The sequence below is a fragment of the Sphaerodactylus townsendi genome, linkage group LG12 (genome assembly GCF_021028975.2).
Source record: "Sphaerodactylus townsendi isolate TG3544 linkage group LG12, MPM_Stown_v2.3, whole genome shotgun sequence".
NCBI lineage: Eukaryota > Metazoa > Chordata > Lepidosauria > Squamata > Sphaerodactylidae > Sphaerodactylus > Sphaerodactylus townsendi.
The window spans coordinates 19,623,881-19,639,223 of record NC_059436.1 but is presented as its reverse complement, the minus strand read 5'-3'; the positions used below and the strand labels follow the sequence as shown (position 1 = coordinate 19,639,223).

The 15,343-nt window shown below is 45.3% G+C and overlaps 1 protein-coding gene across 1 annotated transcript in view; it reads left to right on the top strand.

Annotated features, from left to right (window-relative positions):
- LOC125441807 (tubulin-specific chaperone cofactor E-like protein) overlaps positions 1-15,343 on the top strand; it is a 132,598-nt gene that overhangs the window by 54,879 nt on the left and 62,376 nt on the right. The window contains exons 11-12 of the mRNA XM_048512723.1: positions 1,695-1,982; positions 14,988-15,125. Of these exons, the coding sequence (XP_048368680.1) occupies positions 1,695-1,982; positions 14,988-15,125 (426 nt within the window). The remainder of the gene's footprint in view (positions 1-1,694; positions 1,983-14,987; positions 15,126-15,343) is intronic.

Below are 15,343 nucleotides of genomic sequence, written 5' to 3'. Positions count from 1 at the left end.
AGAAAGATGAGGTATAAATCCATACTCCTCATCTTCTTCTTCTTGGAGTGTTGTGAGGAGCACTATGTAACGGAGAAACTTTCCATTTTGATATCTCCCCCTGGAAACTGAAGTAGTAGAGTCCCAAGAGAGCCAAACCATGTGATGGTTTTGAATACCACACTCAAAGCCAAGCTCCATTATCGGGGTGGGGGTGGGGTGGGGGTGGTATAGCTGTTGCTGGACAGTACTACTTCTGGAAGGAGGGTTGTTATGTGTTTGGTTCTACTGAAAAATTCCCCTGCAGGTAGAAAATGAGTATAATTTAGGTCAAATGAAGCTTCCTTCTGCTGAATCAGAACTTCTGGCCATCAAAGTTCATACTGTTTACTCAGATGAGTAGTGACTGTCTGGGCACAGGTAGGTCTTTCACGTCACCTACCTGATCCTGTGTGCTGGAGATGCCAGGCATTGAATCTGGGACCCTCTGTATGCTAAGCGGAAGCTCTGCCAGCGACCCAAAGTTAATTAATTAATGCTTCAGAGGGCAGCCACATTGGTCTGCAGTAGAACAGTGAGATTCAAGTCCAGTAGCACCTTAGGGACCAACAAGATTTCAAGATATAAGCTCTCAGGAGTCAAAGGTCCCTTCGTCGGATACACATAGTAATGAAGACCTGAGTCTTCTCCTGATCCCAGTCAGGAGGTGGGAGAGGTACTGTAAAGAATGCTAATAAAGGACACAGATGTTTGCTTCTATATGGCTTATGAGCCATAATCAAGATTGTCTGACTGGCTATATGAGGAAAAAAGAAATTACACAAAATCTGTTGTGTGTGATTTAGCACTGGTGTGGAGTTTAATTTCAGTCATTTTTTACATCTGTCTGAATTAGCGTGCATGAAAAAAAAAGAACTTTTTTTTTAAACACAGGGTGGTTTTATCGTTTCTCGGCTTTTGACTCAGATCAAGGGTAAAACAAAATCGTTTTATTGATCGTAAAGATTACAATCGCAGTTAATCAATAGATTGCAATTACAGTTAATCCATAACTCATCAAAACTAAAAATATAACATCATATACACAAATTCAGATTCATTTGTTACACACATGGAATTTCCACTGAACCATCAAGAGACTTTTCACAATTTGCCCACTTACCCTAAGTTTAAAAGGAGATTACTTGACCCAGTACAGATGTTTTCATATAGTCCAGTCATAACAATATTAATTTTTCTATACCTTATCTGTAGTTTCTCTCTTCTCCTCTACTCCTTGAAGCTTGTCAACATTCATTTATATATATATTTTCAATATAATTTGCTAACTGTGTCCGTTCATCCTTAAACTCAGATAACATTCTCCCAATAATTTTCATTTATTTTGCCATTTGGGCAAACTCAACTATTTTAACAACCCATTCCCCGAAGGACATTTTACAATAGGAACCCAGAGTCTGGTAATATCCAGGGGTTTAGACTTCTGGTTTCATTCCACTGTGGAGTTCTGAATTTTAATTCCATCCCAGCCTCAGGGGAAAATGTGGGGCATAGAAAAGCCTAGATATATAGACCAATTTACAACCCGTAATTGCATAGCGAGCCTTTCTCACCAGCTCCTCCAGCACAAGTATAATTTTAAGCTGACATTTCCCCCCTTTTTCTGCCAAGTCTTCTGTTTTGCTTAAATCAAACCTTGCTCTTCTCCCTTGTAGGTCAACAACAACGGTGTCATTTCCTTTAACGCTCTGGTCAGCCAGTTCACGCCAGAGTCCTTCCCCCTGAACGACGGGCGGGCATTCATTGCCCCATTTTGGGCGGACGTCCACAACGGGATCCGAGGAGAAGTCTACTACCGAGAGAGCTCGGATCCAGCTCTCCTCAGGAAAGTCTCCAGAGATATCCGCAAGTATTTCAAGAACCTGTCGTCGTTCACAGCCGTGTCGGTTTTCGTGGCCACGTGGGAAGAAGTAACCTTCTACGGGGGCAGCAGCACAACACCAGTAAGAGCAAGTCATGGTATTGCAACAAACACCAAAGCTGGGGTTGCCAGTTCTGGGTTGGGTAATTCCTGGAGATTGGCAAGTGGGGTTTAGGGAGAGGAGGGATCTCAACCAGGTGTAAAGCCATAGAGTTCACCCTCCAAACCAGCCATTTCCTCCAGGGGAAGTGATCTTGGCTTTCTGAAGCTCATTTGTAATTCTGGGCAATCTATAAATCCCATCTGGAAGCTGGCAACCCTAAGCAGTGTCAAAATGATCCTTTATTGGGCCTTCATATTGTCTTAATACCTTTGAGTTACAGCTGAATCATCATGGAGAATGTTCTTTTTTTCCAAATAATTTTTATTGTATCAACAAAGGACTGCAAGAAAAGAAAACTGTAAAAAAATAAATCAGTAGACTTGAACAAACGTAACAATGGTCCATTCTACACAGCGCAAAAAAGACATCTGCGGGACATCTTAAAAAGAGATGACTGCCTCTTTTCACACACCTGAAATAAGACATCCAGAGGAGGTTTTAAAAAGAGGCGACTTCTGGATGCTTTCCAGACAGCAACGGTGGCAGCAGGGAAAAGAGGCGGTTTCCCGACTGACCATTTTTCTCTCTGGTCAGTTTCACCCTCATCTCGCACCCAATATTTTGTGTGCGGTTGACGGGATTCCCTATATATATTTTTTTGAGGCACTATCTTTAAAGATACGTAGACATGCATAAGAGAATGTTCGCTGCTCAGAGTCCACCCATTGAAATTGAGACTGTGGAGGACTGGTCTACCACCCATTGAAAAGCATTGAGACTGTGGAGGACAGGTCTACCACCCATTGAGAAGCATTGCCCAAGGAACTGCCTCCCATTGAGAAGCATTGCCCAAGGTCACCCAGCAGGCTTCATGTGGAGGAGTGAGGAAACAAATCCAGCTCACCAGATAAGAGTCCACTGCTCATGTGGAGGAGTGGGGAATCAAACCTGGTTCTCCAGATTAGAGTTTACTAGTATTAACCACTACACCATGCTGGCTCCTCTAGTTACATATAATCACCCAGATGTGCCTAGCTACCCGTGTGGAGCTATCTTGGAAGGAGTTGTGTGTACAAGATTCTGTACCCCTGAGCAATTTGTCTCAGATCATCAACTTTAGTATGATTTTCAGCTTTGCACTTCAAATAAATCTGTGAAGCTTACACCGAGTCGGGCCAATTGCTCCGTAAAGATCTGACTGTCTACTTTGATTGACAGTGACTTTCCAGTGTGTTAGGCAGAAAATGGTCTTTCCCACGGGTTGCTACCAGAGATCCTTCTGTGCTGGGGATTGAACGTAAGACCATCTGCATGCCAAGCAGATGCTCAACCACTGAGCAATGGGCCACCTCTCCAGGGTGCCTTAAGGAAGCCTGAAATGCTGTTTTCTATGCTCTCCACGAAAAAAAAAGAGAAATGAAACCCCTGCTATGCGTCTAGGGTTTTGTTCAGCCCTATCAGATGGATAGCGTGAGCAAGTTACTTTTACACTATATGATTCATTTGCAGTGTGTTTTTCCTTTCTTGCTGGCCACCTTCACACGCTGTCTCTTTTGCTGTATGCAAATTAGTTCAGAAGTCTGGGAAACCGGACTCCATTGCTCCGCTATATCTCATTTACATATTCACTATGCGCACCTCTGTTCTTAATAACCTCATGATGGGGTGTCTATTGAAGAGAGGCATCATATAAGGTACATGCTTCAGGGTGGGAGAGAGATGTTATAGTGGGGCGGGGGGAGGTTTACTGTATGAGAATGTTATTTGACCCAGTAATAGTAAATTCAGCCACTCCATTCCCAAAGTGATCCCTGGTGCATATTAAATGAAGCCAAGAGAGATCTTCCTGATAACGTCCATAAATGTTTTTTTAAAAACATTCAATGTCCCCTCTGCCACAATAAATTAATCTTTGGCTCCAGTCCATTCTCTTAAAAACCTGCCTTGTGGGATGAGAAAAGAGCCCCCTCTTTTTTTTTTACAACAGAAACAAAAATTGGGCCCAAGCGGCTGATCTAATTTCCAGAACTTTTTTTGGCTCTTAGCTATAAGCACAGATGTAATTACTCCTCTGTGATGCTAATCGAGAGTGGGCACCAAAGGCTGGCTGTTTCAGAAATTGGGGGGGGGGGTGGGGGGTCACGCAGGTGTATCCAAAAATATGCATATCCCAACAGAATTCATAGAGGCAAAGAGGGGGGAATCAAAGAGATTGCTTGCAACGTTATCACAGTGCCGATCGAGCACCAGTCAAAGAGGGGATTGATCGGAATTGGCCGTAAAGCTGACCTGGGTCAGAGATGGCCAACTTCTGTATTCCAGAGGGCCACTCTGTTCCCCAGATGCTGGTCCAGGTTCTGCAACTATGTGACCCTCCTCTGAGCTCATTATAAAATTGGCATCCCTGAGCTGCAAGGGCTGTGCAGGCGGAGCCCAGGCCAACATTTTTGCTGTCCAACTCTGATGAAAAGGTTGCTCCGTTCGCTGGTCTCATGGTCAACAATCATTCTTAAGAAGAAGAAGAGGAAGAAGAGGAAGAAGGAGGAGGAGGAGTTTGGATTTATACCCCACCTTTTTCTCCTGTAAGGAGACTCAAGGTGACTTACAAACTCCTTTCCCTTCCTCTCCTTACAGCAGACACCTTGTGAGGAAGGTGGGACTGAGAGAGTTCCAAAGAACTGTGACTAGCCCAAGGTCACCCAGCAGGAATGTAGGAGTGTGGAAACACATCTGGTTCACTAGATAAGCCTCCGCCACTCAGGAGGAGGAGTGGGGAATCAAACCCGGTTCTCCAGATTAGAATCCACCTGCTCTTAACCACTACACCACACTGGCTTTAAAGATCAAGGCTTGCCAGCTCCAGGTGGGGCCTGGAGAGCCTCCGGAATTTCAACCGTTTCCAAACTGCAGAGATCAGTTCACTCTGCAGAGAATGGCCTTCTGGAAAATGGACTCTGTAGCGTTATATCCCATTGAAATACAATGCCACGGAGCATGCTCTCCAAAGCAGCCATTATCTCCAGGGGAACCTGTGGCCTGGAGATCAGCTGAAATAACGGAAGATTTCCAGGCCTTACCCACTGGGATCCATGCAGTGGTGGGATTCAAATAATTTAACAACTAGTTGTCTACAAGCACCATTTTAACAGCCGGTTCTGCCGAAGTGGTGCGAACCTGCTGAATCCCACCACTGGATCTACCCCCAAATCTCCAGAAATTTTCCCGTCTGGAGTTGGCAACCCTACCACTGCCCCCCAAGTGTGATTCTCAGATGGGGGAGGGGTGTTGCTGGTCTTAAACACTGGGCAATCTACTGTAGTGTAAGCATGGAGGACTGGATTTTTGTTTCTGCACTGGATGTTAGAGCTGTTCCAGGTGGTGACTGGACATTTCCCACTATTACAACTGATCTCCAGGCGACAGAGATTAGGCATATCTCTTAAATTGAGACTAATAGACTTTCATAATTTGTTTCTATACTAAATGTTCTAGACAAGTACTTTGACCTAACGCTGGCATTATGATGAAGGTTTGGTTTCTGAATGTGTAGATCTTCAGAAAATCAAAAATCTGTTGACACGATGGTATGTCTCTTGTCCATACAGTCTTGTTGGATTATTATGTATTAGAAGAAGAAGAAGAAGAAGAGTTTGGATTTATATCCCCCCTTTCTCTCCTACAGGAGACTCAAAGGGGCTGACAATCTCCTTCCCCTTCCCCCCTCACAACAAACACCCTGTGAAGTAGGTGGGGCTGAGAGAGCTCCGAGAAGCTGTGACTAGCCCAAGGTCACCCAGCTGGCGTGGGTGGGAGTGTACAGGCTAATCTGAATTCCCCAGATAAGCCTCCACAGCTCAGGCGGCAGAGCTGGGAATCAAACCCGGTTCCTCCAGATTAGATACACGAGCTCTTAACCTCCTCCGCCACTGCTGCTCCGCCACTGCTCCGCCTCCGCCACTGCTCCTCCGCCACTGCTGCTATTAACTGCTTTAAACAGACCATGTCTTCTGATTTGTCAGCCACTTAAAACTTAACCCATGCATTTTGAAATATCTGTGTGGCAAAATTCTCTAGAATGTTATGGGGAGTATGTGTGCGCTTGGACTCTTGCATCCAGTGCACTGTTTGGTTTTTTCGTGGCAGCATAGCCATGCTTTGAGTTCAGTTGGACAGAGATCAGTTCATCTGGAGAAAATGGCTGCTTTAGAAAGTGCACTTCATGCCATTATACCCCATTGAAGTTCCTTCCCTTCTCAAACCCTCTCCTCCTCTGGCTCCAGCCCCCCACTCCCCTTCTCCAGGTATTTCCCATTCCGAACCCGGCAACCCTAAAATAAGCTGAAATAGTGACAGCCGCTTTTATGGAATTGGCTTCAGCAGCCCCCTCCCCCCCGTCCCCACCCACAGAAAAAGTTCACTCCCTTCTATGGTCTCGATTGCAATTCCAAGCAGAGTTCCATCCAGTTTCTGACTCTATTTAGAACTACCACTGTCATGGGAGATGTAAGACCCTTCCCCAATCTCATTGGCAGTCAATTCGAAATGTCTAGGGGAGACCACGTCGCTGAAGAGCCTTGTATTGCTTTGGGGGGAAATTGCTTTTTAAGCACAATGTGATTTGTTTTGGCTAGCCTCATCCTTCATGTAAAACAGTGAAAAGCACTTGAGTCTCCATGCAGCTAGAGAAGGTACTTGAGGCTGGGGGCAGGGAGGAGGAAATTGCACAGAACTTGGAGTACTGTTGTGTTTTCTTTTCCCTTTCAATAGAACTTGGGTTCTTATTCTTGCCAATTTGGGGGTGGGGGGAGGATAAGAATTTCATGCAAGATCTTCGGAAGCCAAAGAGGACAAAAAGAGTTGAAGCCGAGGAAAATCAAGATGTTGCCCAAGTCCTCGGTGGGACTTTTTTGTATTCTTGGTTTTAAGGATGTAATTTTCCAAACGGTGGGTTGGCATCTCTCTTGCAGATGGGTCGGCAACTAAGGAGGGAAGAGGAGGATGCTGGGAGAGGAGGCTGTGGGATACTCAGGGACAAATGTAGGGTTGCCTCCCTGTAATGTGAAAAAGCTGTGAAATACAGCCTGTCGCACAGTAGTCCTAATACATCATTGAGTAAGGTATGGAATGTTGCGACAACTCACTTCCTACCAATCAGCACGCAGGACTGTTCAGCATTAACCAATGTGAGAGTCCTGCTCATTATGCTGGTCAGGAGGGGGGAGATAGGATGGAATGGCTTTGCAAGTGAGTCACAGAAAGTTGGGTAACTGGGATTTGGTAGGGTTGCCAACTCCAAGCTAGACATTCCTGGCGATTTGGGGGTGGAGCCTGTGGAAGGATGGGGTTTGAGGTGGAGAGACCGCAGAAGGCGATCTGCATTGTCTTTATTTCTACCCTGCTTTTCTCCCCAGTTGGGATTCAAAGCAACTCAGAACACTCTTCGCCATTTTCTCACAGAAATACACTTGTGAGTGTTTGTGACAATTTATACCCCACCTTTCTCTCCTGGAAGGAGACACAAGGCAGCTTACAAACTGCTTTTCCCCTCCTCTCCCCCCAACAGACACCTTGTGAGGTGCTGAGAGAGTTCTGAGAGAACTGTGACAAGTCCAAGGTCACCCAGCAGGCTTCATGTGTAGGAGCAGAGAAACAAATCCAGTTCACCTGATAAGAGTCCACCACTCATGTGGAAGAATGGAAAATCAAACCCAGTTCTCCAGATTAGAGTCCACTTCTCTTTAACCACTACTCCATGCTAGCTCTCCATGGTAGAAATGGAATAGAGTTCACCTTCCAAATCCGCCATTTTCTGTACGGGAGCTCATCTCTGTAATCTGAAGATCTGTTCATTCCAAAAGGTCTTCCCAACTACAAGTTGGCAACCCTATTTGTAAGCTTTGGGGAATTCAACAGCTGCCATAAAATCATGGTGACAGATGTGCACCAGAAAGAGTTTGCCCCAATCTCATCTGAGCTCTGTTTGGGCCACATCTTCTTCAAGTCAAGAACCTTTAATGGCATACATTCAAATGGAAAAAAACCCACGCACACTAGAACCACCAGACATAAACTTACAGTGACCAGACATTAAAAAAATTGATTTAGAGTGCTTATTTATAACTATGTTAAGAAACATAGCTATTTGCTCTAAAGCTGCACCCAAAATATTATTCAAAAGAAACAATGTCTTGTTGATCAGTCCAACCTTCAGAACTGGCCAAGAGAGGTAGCAGAAACTTTGATCCAGCTGTCTCATATAGAGGACAGTGGAACAAAACATGGTGTGTAGATTCCTCACTATTTAACCTGCATACATAAAGTCTTTCATGATGCAGCATATTGGTACCTCTTCCTTGTCTCTCTGCAGAGAGACATTGCACCTAGCTAAAGTTAGTGCACAACACAACTTGGGGTCCGGAAGTAAGAACAGATATTTGGCCATGCCTCAGTAGTCGTAGGAAATACCTAGGGAAATTGGCGAACGGTACTTGCTAGCCTGAGCCATCTTCTTAAAGACCTCACAGGCTGGTTGTGTTTACCTGTGCATATTTCATTGCCTCTCCTTTCTACTCACTGTGTTGAAAATCGGGTCAGCGAGCATCAGAGGCCATATTGAATGGCCCGAAAATAGGAGGCTGATGAATTGTAAAACATACCCTCCTAATTCCCCTTTCCTTAAAATGGCCTCATGAGTTAGGTCTTTGCCTTACTGGTGTTCTTTACAGATTTATTGGGCCAAATTGATCCTTGGTTTAATCATTCCATTAAAGTCGGGAGAATTAAAGAAGCCGGCCAGTGGGCGGGAAGGAGCCAATCTCTGGGACCTGTTTTTATGGTGGTTGAAATAGTAGGCTCTATATAACACATGTCATGGAGAGACCATAAAAAGAAAGTTAACGTGCCACCAAAATTGCTTTGAAATTGGGCTGTTTCCAGACAGTGGGCCCTATCCTGACCCTGATGTAAATTGGAATCTTTCTGCATTTAATTCTCTGAAGCCAAGCTGTTTTAACACTGCTGGAGTCTGCGGCTATGAGCGGCTGCCTTTTGATCTATCCTCTGCTGGACTATTTTAACACTCGGTGATTCATATTTTGAACTTCTCGGTTTCACAAGGAGACTTTAAAACTGCTTTGCAGACATTGATTGGTTTGCTTGGCCCGTCTGCATCCCAATATGGCTGTGGCAAATCCTGGGGGATAAGAAATCTAGATGGGTATGCTTGAAGTGCCCACCTTTTGACCCTGCAAATTATGAATAGTCCAGTCTTTTGGTCTATGATAGAGATAAATCAAATACATTTTCAAAGAGCTCATTGAACTCACATTATGTCCATGAATATTAAGCCACATTTGTTTAGTATAATTGCATTATTCAACTGTAGCCAGTCGGTTTCCTTTAAGATAATGCAGGGCAAAAGAGCCCACGGGAAAGCCGATCGAGGTTCTTGGTGATTTGGGTGGGTGGCAGACATTGTTTCTCTTCTCCGCCGCTTATCGTGATCCTTATATTTTCTTGTCTGGAGGGAAATCTGGTATCAATCCTGAAGGGAATGCAGTGACTACAACCCAGGGTGTCAAATACAGTCTGTGAAATTCTTGGGGATTTGCAGGAAGAGCCTGCAGAAGGGAGAATTTGGGGAGGGATTTCACCTAAATTCTATGTATGCCATAGAATCTGCCCTTCAAAGCAGCCATCTTATAGAATCATAGAGTGGGAAGAGACCACAATGGCCATAAGTCCAACCCCCTGCCATGCAGGAACACACAATCAAAGCACTCCTGACAGATGGCCATCCAGCCTCTGTTTTAAAACCTCCAAAGACGGGGCTTTTTCGCACACACGGTTTGTTCTTGAATTAAGGCAATCCGCATCGACATCCTGACCTTTTTGTTGCTGTTTCATCGCTCGAGATCATTCACACATGACCAGGTTGTTGTGGATGTTCTTGTTGCTTCAGAAACCCCTTGGTTTTGCATTGCCCTGGAATGCAGTACAAATGAGAGTTCCGATTGGCTGTTGTGCTGTCCAAGGGCATGTTCCATGTGATGCTTGGCCCCCGTCATCACGAGCTAACGAGTCAAAGCTGATTGATTTCACTATCTCCAGTGTTACCACTCTGCGTTGAGAACTTCGCTATTTGAGATATGAGTAGGCCGGTGTTGTAAACAATACTACGCACTGCATGGCGACGCTTGGGGGCGGGAGGAGAGTGAGACACAAACGAAACAGAGAAATGTGCGCTCGCAACTGGTAAGCTCTACCGCATCTTGATTGGTTGGAGGAAATCGCATCACACAGTGGGTGTGATCCCTCGCAGTTGCTTGTTCCAGTTGTGTTTTGCACCTAGGCACCAGATTGTGGAGGGAATCCGTTTTATCCAAGAAAGTTGCACAATTATCGAGCGACAGGAAAAATGTGAGACAAAGGCTGAAATGAGTGACAGATTAGGGGTCGAGGCACATTACGGCTCAAGTGTGTGTGGAAAAAAGGCAGAAACCGTGATGACCTCATATATTAAATCAAGAACAAACTGTGTGTGCGAAAAAGCCCACGGAGACTCCACCACACTCCGAGGAAGTGCATTTCACTGTCAAACAGCCCTGACTGTCAGGAAGTTCTTCCTGATGTTTAGGTAGAATCTCTTCCTGCACCTTGTTCTAGTCTCTGAGGCAGCAGAAAACAAGCTTGCTCCCTCTTCGACATGGCATCCCTTCAAATATTTAAACATGACTACCATGTCCCCCCCGCCTTAACCTTCACTTCTCCAGACTAAACATCCCCAGCTCCCTAAGACTCTCTTCGTAGGGCACGGATTCCAGACCTTTTACCATTTTGATTGCCAGTCTCTGGACATGTTCCAGCTTGTCAATATCCTTCTTAAATTGCAGTGCCCAGAACTGAATACAGTACTCTAGATGAGTACTCTTCTCCTGGGGGGAAAGTCTCTGCTATCTGGAGGCCATCTGTAATTCCAGGAAAACTCCTGGTCCAGCCTGGAGGCTGGCAACTTTATGGCCATGCTATGTCAACAGGGGTTGTGGGTGTTAACTGGGTCTAGCACAGGAGTCTGCAACCTGCGGCTCTCCAGATGTTCATGGACTACAAATCCCATCAGCCCCTGCCAGCATGGCCAATTGGAGAGCCGCAGGTTGCAAACCCCTGGTCTAGCAAAATCATAAGTCAGTTCATCAACCCTTAAAGCTTTTGTCTGTTTGGGACAGGGGCTTGGAAACATTTCCGCGCTACAGATGGTGCTTCCAAAATATTTACCAAGCTTCAAAACTATAACAAGAATGTGGCCTTTTGCCACAGAGACGCTATCGAAGAGGGCCAATTCAAACAACCCTGAAAGCGCATTGAAATGTGGGTTTGTGGCAAATGAGATGAAGAAGCAAGTATATTGTTTTGTTTCCACAAACAAACATGGTTCTTTTAATTTCAGAGGATAGCCATGCTGGGCGGCACTAGGACAACTACACCCTTTTCAGCATAAAGATGACAGGAGATTTGTGAATTCATCTGCCATTTCTTGGACTGTCTTTATTCTAGAATATGCCGCTTGGGTCCTACTGCCTACCTAGTTCTGTCCCCAAGGCAGATGAACAAAGCAGGTGGCACATTCTTGATATGATTTTTCGGACTTTGGCCTCAGCAAAATGTCGTTTTGGAGTGAAAGGAGTTCCGCCTCCACCATTCCTATCTCCTCACAGCCGATATCTATGAATGGATCAAACACCAAGATCCAAAGAGCTACTTGGGCATGGCTTTCAACTGTTCGCTAACTCAGGAATCCCTGCGCCGCCTCCCATCACCCAAAATTTCTCTTCTGTCCCCCAACTGCCCCCAAAATTCTCACTTTCCCTCTTGACGTCTCCAGCACCCTCAGGGGAGCTGTGCTGTCTACTCTGGGAATCCTCAGATTAGATGGACCTCTGGTCTGATCTAGCAGGGCCTTTCTTATGTTCTTAAGTGAATTTATGGACATTTTTCCTCCTCCAAAAACCTATTGGGGGAGTGGAATTTTCACAAGACAAAATATCCTGTGGATGGTTATACAAAAGCCATTGCTAACAGGAGCCTGCTATTTAAATAGCGAAAGTGACCAAATAAGATAATGTGGGGGTGAATAAAGATGTAGTGGTCGGGGAAAGAACGAAAGCAGACATCTTGTGGATTTTCAATGCTTATTCAAGCACTGCCATCTATAGGAGATGGGAGGCATAAACCCACAGTTGGATGGATTCTCCAGCAAATTCTCTTCAAAAATTCTGGAACAAACCGAAAAGGGGAGCAGATTGGGTGTAATTGCTGGGGAAAGTGCCCTTGCATGGTATGGGAAGAGAAAGGTTATCTAATAAACTGTCAAGAAAGAAGAAGAAGAAGAAGAAGAAGAAGAAGAAGAAGAAGAAGAAGAAGAAGAAGAAGAAGAGAGAGGGAGAAGAGAAGAGAGCGGCCGGGAGGGGGAGGGAGGAGGAGGAGGAGGAGGAGGAGGAGGAGGAGGAGGAGGAGGAGGAGTTTGGATTTATATCCCCCTTTCTCTCCTATAGGAGACTCAAAGGGGCTGACAATCTCCTTGCCCATTCCCCCTCACAACAAACACCCTGTGAGGTAAGTGGGGCAGAGAGAGAGCTCCGAACAGCTGTGACTAGCCCAAGGTCACCCAGCTGGCATGTGTGGGAGTGCACAGGCTAATCTGAATCCCCCAGATAAGCCTCCACAACTCAAGCAGCAGAGCTGGGAATCAAACCCGGTTCCTCCAGATCAGAGTGCACCTGCTCTTAACCTCCTACGCCACTGCTGCTCCCAGCATTTTTAAAATGTATGTACTCTTTATTCAATCATGCTTCAGGCAGTTGACACGTATATCGGACTCTTCCCCATCTCTTGCTCCCCTACACACACACATTAAAGGTTATGTTGGATTAACAGGGGCTTAAAAATAAAAAAAACCTCCATGAAATCTGAATCTGTATTGAATCAGTATTGCCTTGAAGTTTACAAGTTACATTTTGCATCAATTAAAAGAAACTGCCTTGGAAACTCAGGCTGGAAAAATACTTCATTGTTATTTATTTGGAGAGTTAAATCCATAAGGAGATTGTGAACAGTCCCTCGCAGTTGAGTTGCCACCACAACAAAAGACAATTTTAATTAGTGCTACATTTTATTTCAGCTCCACAGGACCAGCCCAGCGTTTCAAACTCAAATTCCTTTCAGGGGAACAGCCCAAAATTTATTATAGTATTAGTTAGATTTCTGCAAATTTAGTAATATAGGCTTTTTCCGCACATGCCGCTTGTGCTGTTTTGAAAACATTTTTGATCCCAATGTTTACAACTAATTTTGTCCACATTCTCCTTCTCAAAATATTATTTCCTGACTATTTTTTCCACACATGCACTGTAGAAGAAGAAGAAGAAGAGTTTGGATTTATATCCCCCCTTTCTCTCCTATAGGAGACTCAAAGGGGCTTACAATCTCCTTGCCCTTCCCCCCTCACAACAAACACCCTGTGAGGTGGGTGGGGCTGAGAGAGCTCAGAGAAGAGCTGTGACTAGCCCAAGGTCACCCAGCTGGCGTGGGTGGGAGTGTACAGGCTAATCTGAATTCGCCAGATAAGCCTCCACAGCTCAGGCGGCAGAGCTGGGAATCAAACCCGGTTCCTCCAGATTAGATACATGAGCTCTTAACCTCCTACGCCACTGCTGCTCCTACGCCACTGCTGCTCCTACGTCACCTCCTACGCCTACGCCACTGTAGCAAGGCTTCATTGGATCGCTGATTCATTGATACCAAAAAAGGGGGGTGGGGGAGGACCACCAGAAATAATACATTTTAAGAGGACGGGGGTGCAGCTTTGAAATGAGGGATAAACAAAATGGCAGAGAAAGCACTAAAATTGAAGTTTGGTGACTGCTCAGGGGAGTGGGAAATAGCCAATGGTTTTGGCGTGAAAAATAAAATGTTTCACTATGATCACACTATGAGGGAAGCTGGCTTGGAAATTCAGCGATAAGCAACTTTCTAAAAGTGTTTACAGATACAACGGAGAAAAAGTGTTTTGGAAACATTTCCAAAACCAAAGGTGGGAAAACCACAAACGAAATGTTTTATTTTCAGCCTGAAAATGTGGTAAACAGCATATGTGGAAAAGGACAAAGACACTTTGTGGTCGGGAGGTGGGGGGGCGGGCAGTTGGACCACCAGAATACTTTTTTCCCCCTAGAGATACTTCCTCTGTGCAGAGTTTTTGGAAAATTTGCAACTACGGAGGCAAAGCCTGGAAACACATTGCAATGGACTGTTTGTCAGGACTTGCTCTTCTGCCCCTTCTAACCTGAGGGCCGTCCAAAGTACTGGTTAAGGAGTTATACTAAGATCTGGAAAGCTCCAGTTCTGAGGTAAAGCTCATGGGGTAACCTTGTGCCAGTCAGCCACCTTGATCCCCTTGGAGGAAGGATAGGATAAAAACGAACTGGAAAGAAATGAAAATAAGATGAACTAGAAAGGAATGAAAATTCATTTGCATCCACTGGAACTTTTCGGCTTTCTTGGGCTCCAGTTACCCATCAGTCCCAGTAAAAAGGAGCAAGCTGCCAACACCTTCCCTGGTGCCCATGAAATGTTTTTAGAAATTGGTTGAGGCCAATTGGAACTTTTGCCCAGCAAGGCTTCTGACTAGCCACCGGAGATTTGATGGGCTGAGCAGGTTAAAAAATATATAACGCCTTGGCAGCACAAGGCTCTTCACTGTGTGACTGAAATTAAGCTCTGGCAGCCATTTTGTGGCTGGCTCCACCCCCTGCAGCAGATCTTGCGCTCACCATGCTGTGATAGTTTGGAGAGAATGTTTCTATCTCAAGGTTACCCAGCAGAAATGTAGGAGTAGGGAATCAAACCCAGTTCTCCAGATTAGAGTCCGCCTGCTCTTAACCATTGCACCACACTAGCTCTCTAAAGTAGGCTTTGTCTTCTGGACAGGTGAACACCTTTCAGGCTGTCCTGACCAGCGATGGGACCTCCTCCTTTGCCATGTTCAACTATGAAGAAATCAACTGGACTACAGGGACTGCGAGTGGAGGAGACCCTCTAACTGGTCTTGGTGGTGTGATGGCTCAGGTAAGATCTTGAGTTCCTCCTCCTTGGCCATCCACTTACAGGACCATGTCAGAGCCTTGCCTGTGTTTACTACCATCTATATTTTCCCATAGCAAGGTGGTCACATGAAGCTGTCTCATGCTGAGTCTTTCCTACTCAGACGGGCAGCCGCTCTCCATGGTCTGGAGGAGGGGTCTTCACATCACCTACTGCCATATTCTTTAACTGGAGAGGCCAGG